Here is a 16,656-nt window from a genome sequence, read left to right as displayed (position 1 = left end):
CCCTCTACTCCTTTAATTAGTGGAGTGTCCTCAACATTAACCTGCACTCGTACCCTCTCCTTTACATTTGGTTTGTAATTCCCCCTACCCCTGCACCCTTCCCCCCCACTAATTAGTTTAAAGGCGGGTAACTACAGGCTGGTTAGCTTAACGTCCGTTGTTGGAAAAATGCTAGAATCCATCATTAAAGATGAAATAGCAGGAGACCTAGAAAAGAATGGTTCAATCAAGCAGACGCAGCATGGATTCGTGAAGGGGAAGTCGTGTTTGATGAATTTACTGGATTTTTATGAAGATGTGACTAATGTGGTAGACAGAGGGGAACCAGTGGATGTGGTGTTTTTAGATTTCCAGAAGGCGTTCGATAAGGTGCCTCACAAAAGGTTGCCGCAGAAGGTTAGGAAACACGGAGTTGGGGGTAAAGTGTTAGTGTGGATTGAGGATTGGCTATCTAACAGGAAGCAGAGAGTTGAAATAAATGGGTGCTTTCCTGGTTGGCAGTTGGTGACTAGTGGCGTGCTGTAGGGATTGGTGCTGGGGCCTCAACTGTTTACCATATACATAGACGATCTGGAGGAGGGGGCTGAGTGTAGGATAACAAAATTTGCTGATGACACGAAGATGAGTGGAAAAGCGAATTGCGTGAAGGACGCGGAAAGACTGCAGAGAGATCTGGATAGGCTGAGTGAGTGGGTGAAGACCTGGCAGATGGAGTATAACATTAGCAAATGTGAGGTTATCCATTTTGGAAGAAATAATAGTAGGATGGAATATTATTTAAATGGTGGAAAGTTGCAGCATGCTATTGTGCAGAGGGACCTGGGGGTCCTTGTGCACGAGTCGCAAAATCCCAGTCTGCAGGTGCAGCAGGTGATCAAGAAGGCGAATGGAATGTTGGCCTTCATAGTGAGGGAGATAGAATATAAAAGCAGGGAGGTCTTGCTGCAACTGTACAGGGTACTGGTGAGGCCGCAGCTGGAGTACTGTGTGCAGTTTTGGTCCCCTTATTTGCGAAAGGATATATTGGCCTTGGAGGGAGTACAGAGAAGGTTCACCAGGCTGATACCGGAGATGAGGGGGTTATCTTATGAGGAGAGATTAAATAAACTGGGCCTGTACTCGTTGGAGTTTAGAAGGCTGAGGGGGGGTCTTATAGAGACTTACAAGATAATGAAGGGGCTAGACAGGGTAGAGATAGACAGATTCTTTCTGCTGAGAAAGGAAACCAAAACTAGAGGGCACAGCCTCAAAATAAGGTGGGGCTAGGCAGTTTAGAATAGAGTTGAAGAGGAACTTCTTCACTCAAAGGGTAATGAATCTCTGGAATTCTCTGCCCATTGAAGTGGTGGAGGCTATCTCGTTGAATATGTTTAAGTCACGAGTAGATAGATTTCTGATAGACAAGGGAATTAAGGGTTATGGGGAGCAGGTGGGAAAGTGGAACTGATCCACTTCAGATCAGCCATGATCTTATTGAATGGCGGGGCAGGCTCGAAGGGCTAGATGGCCTACTCCTGCTCCTATTTCTTATGTTCTTATGTTTTTAATCACCTTGGCCACCTGTGTTGCCACTTTTAGGTGGAACTGCTCGCCCAGATCCCTTTGTATGTTAGTGTTCCTAAAGATCCTGCCATTTACTGTATAATTCACACCTACGTTTGATCCTCCAAAATGTATCACCTCGCATTTGTTGGGATTAAACTCCATGTGCCATTTCTGTGCCCAAGCCTCCAATCTATTTCCATCCTGTTGTATCCTCTGACAATCCCCGGCACTATCAGCAACTCCAGCAATCTTTGTGTCATCTGCAAACTTACTAATGAGACCATCCACATGTTCCTCCAGATTATTTACATATACTACAAACAATAGAGGTCCCAGCACTGATCCATGCAGAACACCACTAGCTATAGATCTCCATTCTGAAAAGCACCCTTTCATTGCTACTGTCTGTCTTCTATAACCAAGCTAGTTCTGTATCCATCCAACCAACCCACTCCAAATCCCATGTGATTTTAGTTTTTGTACCAGTCTGCTATGTGAACTTTGTCAAATGCCTTACTAAAGTCCTTATAAACTATACCCACAGCCCTTCTCCCACCAATTATGTTTGTCACCTCTTCAAAAAAGCTCAATTAAGTTGTTGAGACGTGATCTTCCCCATACAAAACCATACTGCCTGTCATCAACTAATCCATTTTCCTCCAATTGTGCATATATCCTGTCCCTCAGTATCTTTTCCAAAAGCTTCCCACCACTGATGTCAGGCTCACCAGTCTATAATTTCCTAGATTTATCCGTCCTTCCTTTCCCCAGTCCTCTGGAACCTCACCTTTGGTTAAAGAGGATGTAAAGACATCTGTTAAGACCCCAACTGTTTCTCCCCTTGTCTCCCACAGTAACTTGGGATAGTTCCCATCTGCCCAGGGACTTGTCCACCTTAATGCAATTTAGGATACTCAATGTTTCTTCTTTCAATATATTGACATTCTCTAGAGTGTTTACACACCTATCCCTGACCTCAATATCCATCATGCCCTTCTCCTTGGTAAATACCAATATAAAGTACTCATTAAGGATCTCACGACTTCCTATGGCTACACGCGTAACTTCCCTCCATTGTTCCTGACTGGGCCTATTCTTTCTCTTGCTGTCCTCTTGCTCCTAATAGATGCATAAAAAGCTTTTGGATTCTCCTCGGCCCTGTTTGCCAAAGACAATTCATGGCCCCTTTTAGCATTCCAAATTCTGTGTTTAAGTGGAATTAGGAGGACTAAAAGTTAAGTTTGAGTTTATTGTAGCAGATGGAAGAGGACTGTGCAAAGGTCTGTTGACCACAGGCGGGATTTTCCAGTCTCAGGGCGAGTGCAGCCGGAAAATCCTGCCCTATATTTGCAGGTGCCTGCTGCTATCTCATCATAACTCATACCAAATTCCATTCACCCATTAGCCCTGTACTTGTTAACTTGCACTGGCATATGGTTAAACAGACCTTGACTTTATCCTTCTTTTCCTTCTTTTCAAATCCTTCCCTGACCTTGCCCTCTGCATCTCTGTAATATCCGCCTGCCCTACATCCCTTTGAAATATCTGAGCTCCTCTAATTCAAAGGTACTATATAAACATGTTGTTGTTTCATGCCTAAGCTTGATGCTGCCTCCTGAAGCTGCCATGGAGTTCTTCTGATCCACTGCTTTATCTTTGGCTGAGCTGCTCAAAAGCTGGCATTAGTGGATAAAAATGGCCACGTAACACTTTTTCTCCTGTGTTTCTGCCAAAATTATTGTTGAAGTTTAGAGGAATCCCATAAAAAGTCTCGCCTAATATGTTTGACAAGTTGAATATAGCCAGCAAAGCAGTTGAGCAGTTTTTAGAGATGTATTCAATGAATTATGTTTGATTTTTTTAAAAATGGCATTCTTGAGTGCAAGGAGCTGTCAAAAAACACAATTAATTATTTGATGATATGAGAAATTACTCTCTGAAACTACTTCATCATGGCAACCACATGGCTGAAAATAATTATGGAAATCTGCTCCCAGTATTGTTACCATCTAATTCAAGATAAGGAGGCAGGCACAGACAAGGGGAATTTTTTTCTGTCAGAGGGTAGTGAATCTGTGGAACTCTTTACCACGAAGGGTTGTAGCGTCTGGATTATTCAGTACATTAATAGATAGATAGACTTTTGATCAGTTAGGGAACCAAGGGTTATGGGAATAAGGGAGAAGAGTGGGATTGAGAATTATCATATCAGATCAGTCATAATCTCATCAAGTGGTGGAGCAGACTTGATCAGCCGAATGGCCTACTTCTGCTTCTATGTCTTATAGTCTATTAAAGTTTGTCCAGTGCCCTGGAGAAAGCATTCTCCAACATAATGCAAAGCTACATAAAGTTTGAAATTCAGTGTTTGGATCCTTGTCTGTGCTGAAATCAATTGTTTTTGGCCAAGGAAAAAGTTGAGTCATTGCAGTCAACATTAGAACAAGGAAAGAAGGGATTAAAGCAGCCAGACAGCTTGGGCAGAATTTAATGGAGGTGACGAGAATCCCATCTGCTGGCTGGAGTGCTGATGACAGCCCCACGCATTTCTTTTTAAGAGGGCCTGCCACATTAAGTGCCAATCAGACACTTTAACCGGGTAGCAATAGGCCTTCTCCAGGATCAAAGATCCAGGGACAAATTCTAGCTAATCAAAAGCTTGTTACTCTTCATTGCACAGCAGTACCAAGGGGATGATGTTGCTGCTGCCAATAATACACTCACCTGAAACCCAGGATTGCTGTGGGACCCAGGCGAGATGTGAGGGATGCCAGAAAGATGATTGCAGGGTGGAAGTGACTGGGGCAATAGGTTAGCAACAAGGACAGGGAGGTCAGTGGAACTTCTCTTTCTGGTGCCAGCTCCCTCAATCAGACACAGTGCCTTTGAACCAGGGACTCCCACTTCTCCGAAGTCCATAAACAACCCTGGCAGGTTTCCTTCATGGCAAGTTCCATACCTGCTGTTAGGTGAGTACAAACAGTGGCAGGGTAAGATCCTTAAGTGGGAACTAATTGACCTTTTAAGAGCAAGGCAGGAAAGCTGCCCACAAGCATTCCTGCCATAGACTGAGATGGAAAGGCAGCAGAGTCCCTACCCACTACCAAACTCACCACTGGGCAGGGTATTAAAATTCACCCTCCCTGATTCTTTTCAGTGACTGCTGCTGCAAACTGGACATTCATTGATAATAGGATTGAGCATGACAATGATAATTTTATATCAAATAACCAACTGATACTTGATGTCTTGGCACATTGCATTCATGCATAAAAGGCAATGAGAATCTGAAGCTTTGCTAGTTAATGCCTGCTGAGCTATATACAGTTAAGTATCAACACCTTCAGGAGAGGAGGGGAGAATAATTGAAGCGGTGGAGGCAAGATTTTTGATGGGATTTTCCACGCCTCCCTCTCTGTGTTATGCAGTGGAGTGGCCCACCATTGTCCAGCAACAGGATCTTCTGGTTCCACCATTGTCAATGGGGTTTCCTGTTTTATAGACCCCCACCAATGGAAACTCGCGGCAGGGCTTCACCGTCAGCAGGACTGGAAGATCTAAGTGGCCTCTGTCTTCTAAACAGTTTCTACACCATTATATTTTAAGGTGGATATGTTAACTATACCAGGAAAGGTTACTTTATTAAAAATACCTTACGTTAATAATACTGTTTATTAAAACCCATCAACGTGATAGTTATTCTCTTCACTCCACTAACCTAAGACTACATCAGATACTACTGTTAAGCAAATCTGTGAGATAAGGATACTCTCTTAAAATTTAAATTTCTTTGTCCAAGAATATATAAACAATAGTTTAATAAAATTATGATAATTCATTCATGCCCGCAGTTTTGTTACCTATCAAACAGATATTTTACTTTCATTATTTGTTTTACTTCTAGGAAATTGTACCCATTGTATCTATACTGTGTAATCCTGGTATGAGACCTCGCCACTGGTCACTGATGTCTGAAATTATGGGCTTTGATTTGACCCCAGACTCAGGAACCACTCTGAAAAAAATGTTAAAATTGAATCTCACCCCATACTTGGAAAAGTTTGAAGATATTAGTGCTGCTGCCACCAAGGTAAATTTAGATCTGCATGACAGTAATAACTACAGCACATAATGATGGAAGGAGAAATTACGTTGTGGGCTCTAAAGTGCCTTCTAACATGCTACGAGCATGAAAGTTGACAAGTATAAAACATGTCCAACACTGGACACCACACTTCAGGAAGGATGATGCACCAGTTATTTTGCTATATACCAGGGATAAAGGACTGCATTTAATTATACAGACTGTTGAAGCCATGATTGTTGTTCTTGGAACAGAGTAGCTTCAGGGGAGATTTACTAGAGATATTTAAAATCATAATGAGCTTTGAAAGAGTAAATGAGGTGAAACTTTTTTCCACTGGCAGGAGAGTCGTTAGAAGATCAGAATCAGAAGACTCCAATTTCAGCTCACTGGCAAAAAAAACCAGAGGAGATGAGCTGAGCATTATTTTTATACAATTTTTTTATGATCTAAAATGTTACAATTATAAGGCTTGCTGGAAGCAGCTTCAGTAGTAATTTTCAGAAGGGAATTGGATATTTACTTCTAAAAAATATTTTGTAAGGGCTAGTTTAGAAAGAACAAGGGAGGTAGGGCTAATTGAATTGGATGGGGTGGAGGGAACCTGGGAAAAATTTGTTGCCCTCAGGCTGGCTTTTTTGGTTTTGGGGCGAGTGTGGCCATGAAAATCCTGCCCTAGGTTTTTCAAAGGGGCAGTCGAGGTTTAATGGGCAGCATGACCTCTTTCTATGCTGTGTCATTCTATTCTATGTACATTCAATCTCCCCTTTCCTTTTTTCCTTTGAAAATGTGTTTTTTTTTTCGATTCGTCCTTTAAGAACTTAGTTATTATATTGTTCCCTGCAAGGTACAAATAACCTAAAAGCAATTAGGCATTTAAAAAAGCCATGATAAAACGTTACTTAATTTTTTTAAAATAAAATGTATTGAAACACAACAATTTCTTAACAAAATAAGATGTTATTCAGTGAATTTTTCTTTAGGAATTTTCATTGGAAAAAGCAATGCATACGATGGAGGAAATCTGGGAGACTATTATCTTTAGTACAAATTTATATCGGGATACTGGGATCTCCATTTTGTCAGCTGTGGATGAGATTCAGGCTATTCTTGATGATCAAATTATCAAGACACAGACAATGAGAGGGTCACCGTTCTGTAAACCTTTTGAAACCAAAATCAAGGTGAGTACTTTTGATAACAGTATATAAATACACTCAAAGTTAATGGGGAGGACTAGTGTCACAATTGAAAATAAACAAATAATAAAAAGCTGAGAAAGTAATATTTTTGTTTTATCTGCCATTCTTATTAGCAAAAATGAAAGTGTACAAACTTGAAAGCAATCTTGTGACATTGATTGGGATTTAGAGGGGAGTTTCATTAATTGGTAGATTAGTCAAGCAATGTTCTGCAGGCATCTCGACTGACCTTTCAGCTTTTCACCACATATATCAACAGTGTGGATGAAAGATAGAAGATTGTAAACTTGCAGATGACACATTGCAGGAAAAGGCAGTCTTAGTGATAGCCTGAATATTAGTATAATCAGCTCAACTTGTGGTCAAAGGTGACACCAAGATTGTGAAGAGACTGGTTTCAAACAGTTGACAGTGGCATCAGTAAACCGGGAATGGACTTTGGAGCATCATGAGAACCATATCCTCTTCCAATTACAAGCCACAGGGAAACATCAAGGGCTGATGGAAATGCTGAGAAGCCTGATGGGGCCCTGACTTTAACTCATTCAAAACCATACACTTACACAGTTAGAATTGGGCCTAAGCATTGTCCAAGTTATGGATTATGAGAAAAGATGATAAAACTTGAATTTCCAGCATGGAAAGAAGGCATCTAGAAGTTAAATTAAGATAATTAAATGAAGAGAGATTTAAAAAACTGAAATGCTAGTTAAAGTTAAGTTGCAAGATTAAGACAAGTAGACATTTATTCAAGTTAGTAACAGGTACATTTATACCTGATGCTAGGAAGCTTCTTTACACAAAATGTGATCAATTTTGAAATAGAGTTCCTTAATCAGCACTGAAATGTTGAAATCTTGTAAAAAAAAGTTGTATGTTAATATTTGGGGAATTTAGATTTCTTACAGATGGATGAACTGAGATTGCTTTTCTGATCTGTCACTATCTTTTGATCCAATGGGACTTTTTATGCTATGTTTGAAGCTAGCATTGGATATAAAGTCACTTAACAAGTTCCAGACCCTGATATCTGAGCATTATTAAAGTGCGAGTAATTAGAGTCTTAACATTGGGAAAATTTTCCTGCGCTTTGCTGAATCATAGAATGATAGAATCCCTAAGCATAGAAGGGGGCCATTTGGCCCATCAAGTCTGCACCAACAACAATCCCACCCAGGTCTTATCTCTCTAGCCCCAGGCATTTACCCTGCTAATCCCCGTGGCATTAATGGTCAATTTAACATGGCCAGTCAACGTAATCTGCTCATCTTTGGGGTGTGGGAGGAAACTGGAGTACCCAGTAGACATGGGGAGAACATGCAAACTCTACACAATCACATGAGGCCAGAATTTAAGCCTAGCCCCTGGCGCTGTAAGGCAGCAGTGTCAACTGTGCCACTGTGCTGCCCCTAAACAATGACGATTGCAACAAAATCTGACAACATATCATGGAAAGTAAAAAGAATAAAAATAACCATATTTTATAATTACACCTATTAATTATTTAACTGGAGAAAAGGAGGAAGGCTTTGGAGAGAGAGGAGGAAATGATTTACTTACACCTCCAGAAAATAATTAGTTAAACCAAAGGATTCAGGAACTGTAATAATATTTTATTATTTATGTAACAGAATAAGAGGTTTGGAGAGATAACCAAGTTATTTGCTTCATATACAAGCCTTTGCTAAGTAACTGTTAATACAGTTATAAAAATATTACTGTGTGGTATGTATTTTTGTATCAGCTAAATATACATTACTTATATCTCAGATTGATTGTGGGCAATATTTCTTTGATAAATTTGTTGTATTAAAGCAATGGGTTGTCATGTTAAGCATCAGAAGGCTTTGTGTTTATGCTCTTGTGGGTTAAGTATTAACATCTGAAAGTGTAACTCCAAGATCTGAAGCACAAGTAAGAACAACAGGCTATGTTATATGTAATATATTTTCCTTGATTGAATAATGCAAAGAATCTTGGTCTGAAATAAGCAGACCAAAATTGTCATGTTCAGGGATGTCAGTTTATTTTTCTCTTTGAAAATATAGAGCACAATATTGGAATATATTATTTCAATGCATCATTTACTGTTTTGCATATGTGTTTAAGCTTTGGGAAGAGCGTCTGATTCATGTCCAGGAAACCATCGATGAATGGTTGAAAGTACAAGCTCAATGGCTCTATCTAGACCCCATTTTTTCTTCTGAAGACATTATGCAACAGATGCCAGAAGAGGGCCGACTCTTCCAGACTGTGGACAGAAACTGGAAGGATATCATGAGGCACTGTGTTAAGGATCCCAAGGTACATCCTAATGTAAATCACTCTCACAAACTAAAGGATGGCCAAGATTTCTAATAATTACAAATATTTTATTTACGATATTCTCCTTCTAGGTTCTGGCAGCAACCTCCATGACAGGATTATTGGGCAAACTACAGGATTGCAACCGGTTGTTGGAGAAAATCATGAAAGGACTAAATGCTTACCTAGAGAAAAAACGGCTTTTCTTTCCTCGGTACGCCACATGCTATGACATGATCAAGCTATTAAAAATTTATTGGAAGCTCTGAACATGTATTTTCTTTGAATAAATGGTGAATCATAGTTTAGCAACAAAAATATGGTCTGGTCATGCAACAACTTGCATTTATTCAGCCTCTTGAAAGGAGTAAAATATCCAAGACATTTCAAACGAATATTAGTGAACAGAATTTGACAATGAGCTGGGTTAAAATCCTGGAACTTCTTCCCCAACATCACTGTATCTACTAGGTATGGACTGCAATGTTTCAAGAAGGTAGCTTGTCGACACCTTCTAAAATGCAGTTAATGATGGGCAATGAATACTGGCATTGTCAGCAATGCTTTCATCCCATGACTGAATGAATAAAAGATTAGATCTGGCTAGAATGGCTGAATGGCCTACCCCTACTGGTTAAAGAGGTACGATTTAAGGAACATCGTAAAGGAGCAGAAAGGCACGAAGAGGTTGAGGGAGGGTATTTCATGGTTTATATCCCTACAATAGAAAGCATGGCTGCCATTGACAGAATTATTGAAATAGGAAATATTCAAAAGGCCAGAGTTAGAGGACTGCAGGGATGAAGAGATTACAGAGATAATGTGGACCAATCCATGGAGAGGTTTGAAACGAGGATGAGAATTTTAAAATAGAATTGTGGCCAGACTGGGAGACAATACAGAGTGGCAAGCACAGGATAAACCGATTGGTGCAAGTTAAGTTGTGGTTTGCAGAATTTTGGATAAGCTCAAGATTATTGATAGTCCAAGATGGGAAGCTGGCCTAACGTACATTGGAATAGTCAAGTCCTAATGCCTTCAGCAAGGATAGCCTGCCAACTTGAAAATACCCAATTTGTCCTGATCCTCTGCTTTCTATCCATTAACCAACCCTCTGTTCATGCTAATATTAGGTAAAAAAGTAAAATCACCACAGTCCAGGATGACCCTTGCCTGCTCTTCCTTTGGGGGAGGTGGGGGGCAGAGAGCTGATTGGTGGTGATTTAACCTGAGGATCACTACACCTCAGGTGAGGCGCAAGGTTGAGCAGGCAAGCCTTCATGAATAGCCTCAGCTGGTATGGAATTTGAACCTATGCTGCTGGCTTTGCTCTGCAGCATGAACTAGCCATCTAGCCAACTGAGCTAAACAAAGTGCAGCAAAATGGTGTTGAAGCAGAAAATAAGCCATGATCTCATTGCATGGCAGATCTGGCTAGAATGGCTGAATGGCCTACCCCTACTATTTGTTATGTTTCCTGTTTAATTGTATTTGTAATGTGCCTTGGAACTTTTCTGTTACATTACTATATAAGTGTAAATTATTGTTGAGGCTGCAGTATCCTGATGTTTTATTCTTAACGTTTCTAGGTTTTTCTTTCTCTCTAATGACGAAATGCTAGAAATCCTTTCTGAAACTAAAGATCCATTGAGAGTACAACCTCATCTGAAGAAATGTTTTGAGGGTATTAACAAACTGGAATTCCTTCCCAATCTGGACATCATTGCAATGTTCAGTAGTGAAGGTGAACGAGTTGAACTAATTGAAAGGATTTGCACTGCTGAAGCTCGTGGTGCTGTTGAAAAATGGCTGGTTCAGGTGGAAGATATCATGCTAAGAAGTGTACATGAGGTTATTGAACGATCACTGCAGGTATGAGTTAATTTTCATCATAGAATCCATAGAACCCATAGAGTGGAGAAGGAGACCATTCGGCCCATTGAGTCTGCACCGACCACAAGCCCAGCCAGGCCCTATTCCCATAACCCCGTGCATTTACCCTAACTAGTCCCCCTAACATGAAGGGGCACTTAGCCAATCCACCTAATCAGCACATCTTTGTGGAAGGAAACCGGAGCACCCGGGGAAACCCACGCAGACACGGGGAGAACGTGCAAACTCCGCACAGACAGCGACCCAAGCCAAAAATCAAACCTGGGTCCGTGGCGCTGTGAGGCAGCAGTGCTAACCACTGTGCCACTGTGCTGCCCTAAATGTTCATGAATCATCTTACATGAATCATGTAAGTGAGATTAGAATGTTCAGCAAATCTGTCTAAATAATATGCCCAAGATTATTTTTTCATGATTGTTGTTGTCAAAATGTGTCACTGTTTTTTGAGCAGCTCAAATCCAATTTCTGCATCATAAAATTATAATTAGGTAAATTTATATATGTATTTTTAAGAGAAATGCTGTCAGATGTTTTCCAATTCCAGTTTTCAACATCTTTCTTCTTTCATCGTGAAAGTCCCAGTTTATCTTTCCTTCTGTCATTTTTGACAAATAGAGCCGTAGAATCCCTACAGTACAAAAAGAGGCCATTCAGCCCATCGAGACTGCAATGACTCTCCAACAGAGTATCTTACCCAGACTCAATCCCCACCCTATCCCTGTAACCCCACGTATTTACCTCATGGATCCCTCTAATCTATACATCTTGGGACAATCCACCTAACCTGCATATCTTTGGAGTGTGGAAGGAAATCATAGCACCCAGAGGAAACACACGCAGACACAGAGAGAACGTGTAAACTCCACACAGACAGCATCCAATGCTGGAATCAAACCTGAGTAGCTAGATAATGAATGAGAGCCACTTAGACTAAGTCTTTCATAAAGTTGATTGAATTTTTGAGATTTGAAGGGAATCAGAAATTATCCTTTCAGCAGGGTGAAATTTACAAATTTAATTTGGAATTGATTATATTAGTTAAAATAGCCACAAGAACGTGAGTAGTTCACAGTCATACTATTGCTGTAAATATTTTTCATTTCAGTGAACAGTTTTGTTAATCTAGTGTAACCTATACACTAAATATTTTACAAGGTTCAGCTTGAATACCCATTTCTGTGAGCAGCCCTTCTATTCCTTACAATCCAGAATGCAGCTTTTGTCTGCCAATATTTAGTCAATATTTCTCCTTCCGGTCCCATATGAGATAATGGTAGCTAGATTCCAATACCGGCCCCAGCCCGTCACAACTTTCACTCCAGCCAAGTAGTGTCCCACTCTTGCAGGTTCTCCCTAAGTGTACTTCACCATGTCTTCTTTGGCCAATCCCATCTTCCTTTTCCATCTGGTGTTGTCCATTCTACTGTCTCTCAGGCAGGAGGCGAAATATGTGTTGTGTCAGTCTTGCCAGTCTCCATTGTCTCTCCGTCATGGCAGCTGCTTCCAATCCAATTTTCTATGGCACTGCTTCTTCATTGGTGAAGTTGTCTCTCTATGTGATGCCTAGGATCTTAATGTGAAACACTGGTGAAATAGATCAAATTTATGTGACACTCTTCCATGTATTGATGACATAGATTGCAGTTGGTACTACTATAAACATGTAGATTCACAGCTTCACGGCCATGTTGGTAGTATGGATGCCCAGACTATAGAGCTACTGGAAGGCTGATGCTCTCCAGTTGTTGCAATTACTGAGGTTTACTTTCTTTGGCAGCTTGATGATTACTCCCTGTCTCCTTTGTAGTCCAATCTTGTTGAACAGTTCCATGAGCTCTGCTGTGACTATGTTCTTGCCATGATTCAATAACTCTGCTGGTTCTCATCAATCCTGGTTTCCCTATTGTTCTTCAGGCTGTTGATGACACTTTGGACCTCTGATCTGGCAATTTCTGTCAGGTTGATGTTAAGCTGCTGTGTTGTCATTGGTCTCAAACATGGAGTTGGGGCTGGGCAGATTGAGGATGTCACAAAAGTGTTCCACTCATCTTGCCTCCTGCTCTTCATCCATCAATAGCAACCATCCATCATTGCTGTTGATCAGTAAAGTGGTGTTACGTCTTGTGCAGGTCTGTTCCTGCACAATCCCGTCCAGCATCTTGGAATCATTCCAACCTTTGCTTTTAACTCTCTCCATTTTCATTTGACTCTCCTGCAGTTCTCCTTCACAGCTTTATCCAGTCTTCTGTACCTCTCATCTTCTTCCTTATCTTTGTTCAATGTACTTTTCCTGGTTCCTCTTGCTGTTCATGTGGTACGGTGGCACAGCGGTTATCTGTGCAGAGTTTGGACATTTTCCCTGTGTTTCGTGGGTTTCCTTTGGGTGCTCCCACAGTTGAAAGACTAGATTAGGTGAAGTGGCCATGTTAAATTGCCCCTTAGTGTCCCAAGATGTGTAGGTTAGATGGATTAGCCATACCAAATATGTGGGGTTATGTGGCTAGGGCTGGGGAGACGGCCTGGGTAAGATATGCTATTGGAGAGTTGGTGCAGACTCGATGGACTGAATGGCCTCTTCTGCACTGTAGGGATTTTACGTAGCTAACTTTCTTTCATCAGTCAGTTTTCACATTGGGTCAGTGACGAACGCTTTGACGAAGGATCACCCCGACTTGCAACATTGGCTTCTGATCACCAGTTGAGCCTGACAGCAGGTCCCTGAAGCCCACAGTAAAACCCCAGCCAAACTATAACTGAAATGCCCCTTGTCGGTAATGTTTGTTCTTTTTTCATTTGTTCATGGGATGTGCGTGTTGCTGACTCAGCCAGCATTTATTGCCCATCCCTAATTTCCTGTGAGAATGTGCCGGTGAGATGCCTTCTTTAACTGCTGCAGTCCTTGTCATGTAGGTGCATTCAGTGCTGTTAGGGAGGGTGTTCCAGGATTTTGACCCAGTGAGAGTGGATGAACAGTGATATATTTCCAAGTCAGGATGGTGAGTGACTTGGAGCAGAACTTCCAGGCAGTGGTCCTCCTATCTACCTGTTGACCTTGTATTCCTAAATGATAGTGGTGTAGGGTTTGGAAGGTGCTGTCTGAGACATCTTGGTGAGTTCTTGAAGTGCATTTTGTAGGTGGTACACATACTGTGTGTTGGTGGTGAAGGGAATGGATGTTGTGGGTGGGTGCCAATCAAGTCGACTGTCTTACTCTGTTGAGCTTCTTTAGTGTTATTGAAACTGCACTCATCCAGGTAAGAGGAGAGGATTCCATCACACTCCCGAAATATGCCTTGTAGATGGCAGACAGGTTTTGGGGGGATCAGGAGGGGATTTACTCAATGCATGATTTCTGGTTTCTGAACTACTTTTATAGCCGCAGTATTTATACAGCTGGTTCAGTTCAGTTTCTGGTCAATGATAATTCCCAGGATGTTGATAGTGGGAATTCAGCAATAAGTTCACCATTGAATATCAAGAGACGATGGTTATACTATGTCTTGATGGAGATGGTCATTGCTGGCACTTGTGTGGCGTAAATGTTATTGCAAATCAATTTCCACCTGATTGCACTTTTGACAACCCCTTCTATAACTCTAGTGATGATCGAGAGTGGACTGACATGGCGTTAATTGGCTATGTTGGATTTGATGTGGAGATGCCGGCGTTGGACTGGGGTAAACACAGTAAGAAGTCTCACAGCACCAGGTTAAAATCCAACAGGTTTATTTAGTAGTAAACACCACTAGCTTTTGGGGTTTGCCCCTTCATCAGGTGAGTGGGAGTTCTGATCACAAACAGAGCATATAAAGGCACACACAGTTTACAGAATACTGATTAGAATGTGAGTCTTTACAGCTAATCAAGTCTTAAAGGTACAGATAATGTGAGTAGAGGTTGAGGCCATCCTCATGTGTGCGGAACGTGGCTATCAGTTTCTGCTCAGCAACTTTTGTGCTGTTGTATGTCATGAAGGCCACCTTGGAGAACGTTTACATGAAGATCAGAGGCCGAATGCCTCAACCCCGGATCTTGGGTTCATGTCACACTATCTGTAACCCCCATGACTTGCCTGCGCTTGTAACATTTCACTTACTGTCCTGCCTGGAGACAATACACATCTCTTTAACCTATGCTTAATGCTATCTCCACTTGATTAGCTATAAAGACTCGCATTCTAATTAGTATTCTGTAAACTGTGTGTGCCTTTATATGCTCTGTTTGTGATCAGATCCCCCACTCGCCTGACGAAGGCGCAAACCCCGAAAGCTAGTGGCGTTTACTATCAAATAAACCTGTTGGACTTTAATCTGGTGTTGTGAAACTTCTTACTATGTTGGATTTGTCCAGCTTGTTGTGTACAGAACATATCTGGGTAATTTTCACATTCTATCGCCAGTATTATAGCTGTACTGGAACAGCTTGGCTCGGGATGCGGCAAGTTCTGAACTACAAGTCTTCAGTACTACTGTCAAAAAATTGTCAGTGCCCATAGCCATTGCTGTATCCAGTGACTTCAGCCATTTCTCGATATCACATGGAGTGAATCAAATTGGCTGAAGACTGGCATCTGTGAAGCTGGAAATATCTGGAGGAGGCCAGGATAGATCATCCATTGGCACTTTTGACTGAAGGTACTTGCTGATTTGCTGGGCTGCCCCAACGTTGAGGATCAGGATATTTGGGGAGCCTTGTCTTCCAGTGAGTTGTTTTATTGTCCACCACTATTCATGACTGGATGTGGGAGGACTGCAGAGCTTTGATCTGATCCATTTGTTCTGAGATTGCGTTGCTGTGTCTATTGCATGCTGCTTTCATTGTTTGGCATGCAAGTAGTCCTGTGTTGTAGCTTCACAAGTTTGACACCTAATTTTTAGGTATGCCTGGTGCTGTTCCTGGCATACCCTCCTGCACTCTTCATTGAACCAAGGCTGATCCTTTTACTTGATAATGATGGTGGAGTGGGGTTATGCCTGGTCGTGAGGTTGCAGATTGTTGTTGATTACAGTTCCGCTGCTGCTGTTGGCCCACAGCACCTCATGGATGCCAGTCTTGAGTTGCTAAAGTTGCTCAGAATTTCAGTGGTAGTGCCACATAGCCTGATGGAGGATATCCTCAATGTGAAGACAGGACTTTGTCGCCACAAGGACTGTACGATATTTACTACTATCAATATTGTCACGGACGGATACATTTGCAGGTGACCAATTGGTGAGAATGAGGTCAAATATGTTTTTTGCTCTTGCTGGTTCCCTCACCACATGCTGCAGACCCAATCTAGCAGTTGACACTGCCAACTTGCTCAGTAGTGCTGCTACACAGCGTCTCTTAGTGGTGGACATTGAAGACCCCACCCAGAGTATATTCTGTTGCCATTCTTAGTGCTTCCTTCAAATAGTGTTAACATGGAGGGGCAGCATGTGGTAATTAGCAGGAGGTTACCATGTCAATGACCTGATGTTTTGAGACGAGCAGTGAGACAGGACACTAGTGACAGTGACAGTGGTGCCTGGGACATTGTATGTAGTATATGATTATATCAGGCTGTCAGCTCGCACAACTTTGACAAAATGGGCGCGATCTTACCTGCCGTTCACACCATGCTCCCACTGCAGCTAGGTTGGAGAA

The 16,656-nt window shown here is 41.6% G+C and overlaps 1 protein-coding gene across 1 annotated transcript in view; it reads left to right on the top strand.

The window, feature by feature from the left end:
* dnah12 (dynein, axonemal, heavy chain 12) overlaps positions 1 to 16,656 on the top strand; it is a 193,715-nt gene that overhangs the window by 52,044 nt on the left and 125,015 nt on the right. Inside the window, exons 18-22 of the mRNA XM_080182788.1 lie at positions 5,450 to 5,635; positions 6,613 to 6,813; positions 8,941 to 9,135; positions 9,228 to 9,349; positions 10,725 to 11,007. Coding sequence (XP_080038914.1) covers positions 5,450 to 5,635; positions 6,613 to 6,813; positions 8,941 to 9,135; positions 9,228 to 9,349; positions 10,725 to 11,007 — 987 coding nt within the window. The remainder of the gene's footprint in view (positions 1 to 5,449; positions 5,636 to 6,612; positions 6,814 to 8,940; positions 9,136 to 9,227; positions 9,350 to 10,724; positions 11,008 to 16,656) is intronic.

The sequence above is a fragment of the Carcharhinus amblyrhynchos genome, chromosome 3 (genome assembly GCF_965287045.1).
Source record: "Carcharhinus amblyrhynchos chromosome 3, sCarAmb.v2.hapA, whole genome shotgun sequence".
In the NCBI taxonomy this organism is placed as follows: domain Eukaryota; kingdom Metazoa; phylum Chordata; class Chondrichthyes; order Carcharhiniformes; family Carcharhinidae; genus Carcharhinus; species Carcharhinus amblyrhynchos.
The sequence above is the reverse complement of the archived record's forward strand: the minus strand, read 5'-3'. Positions and strand labels throughout refer to the sequence as shown.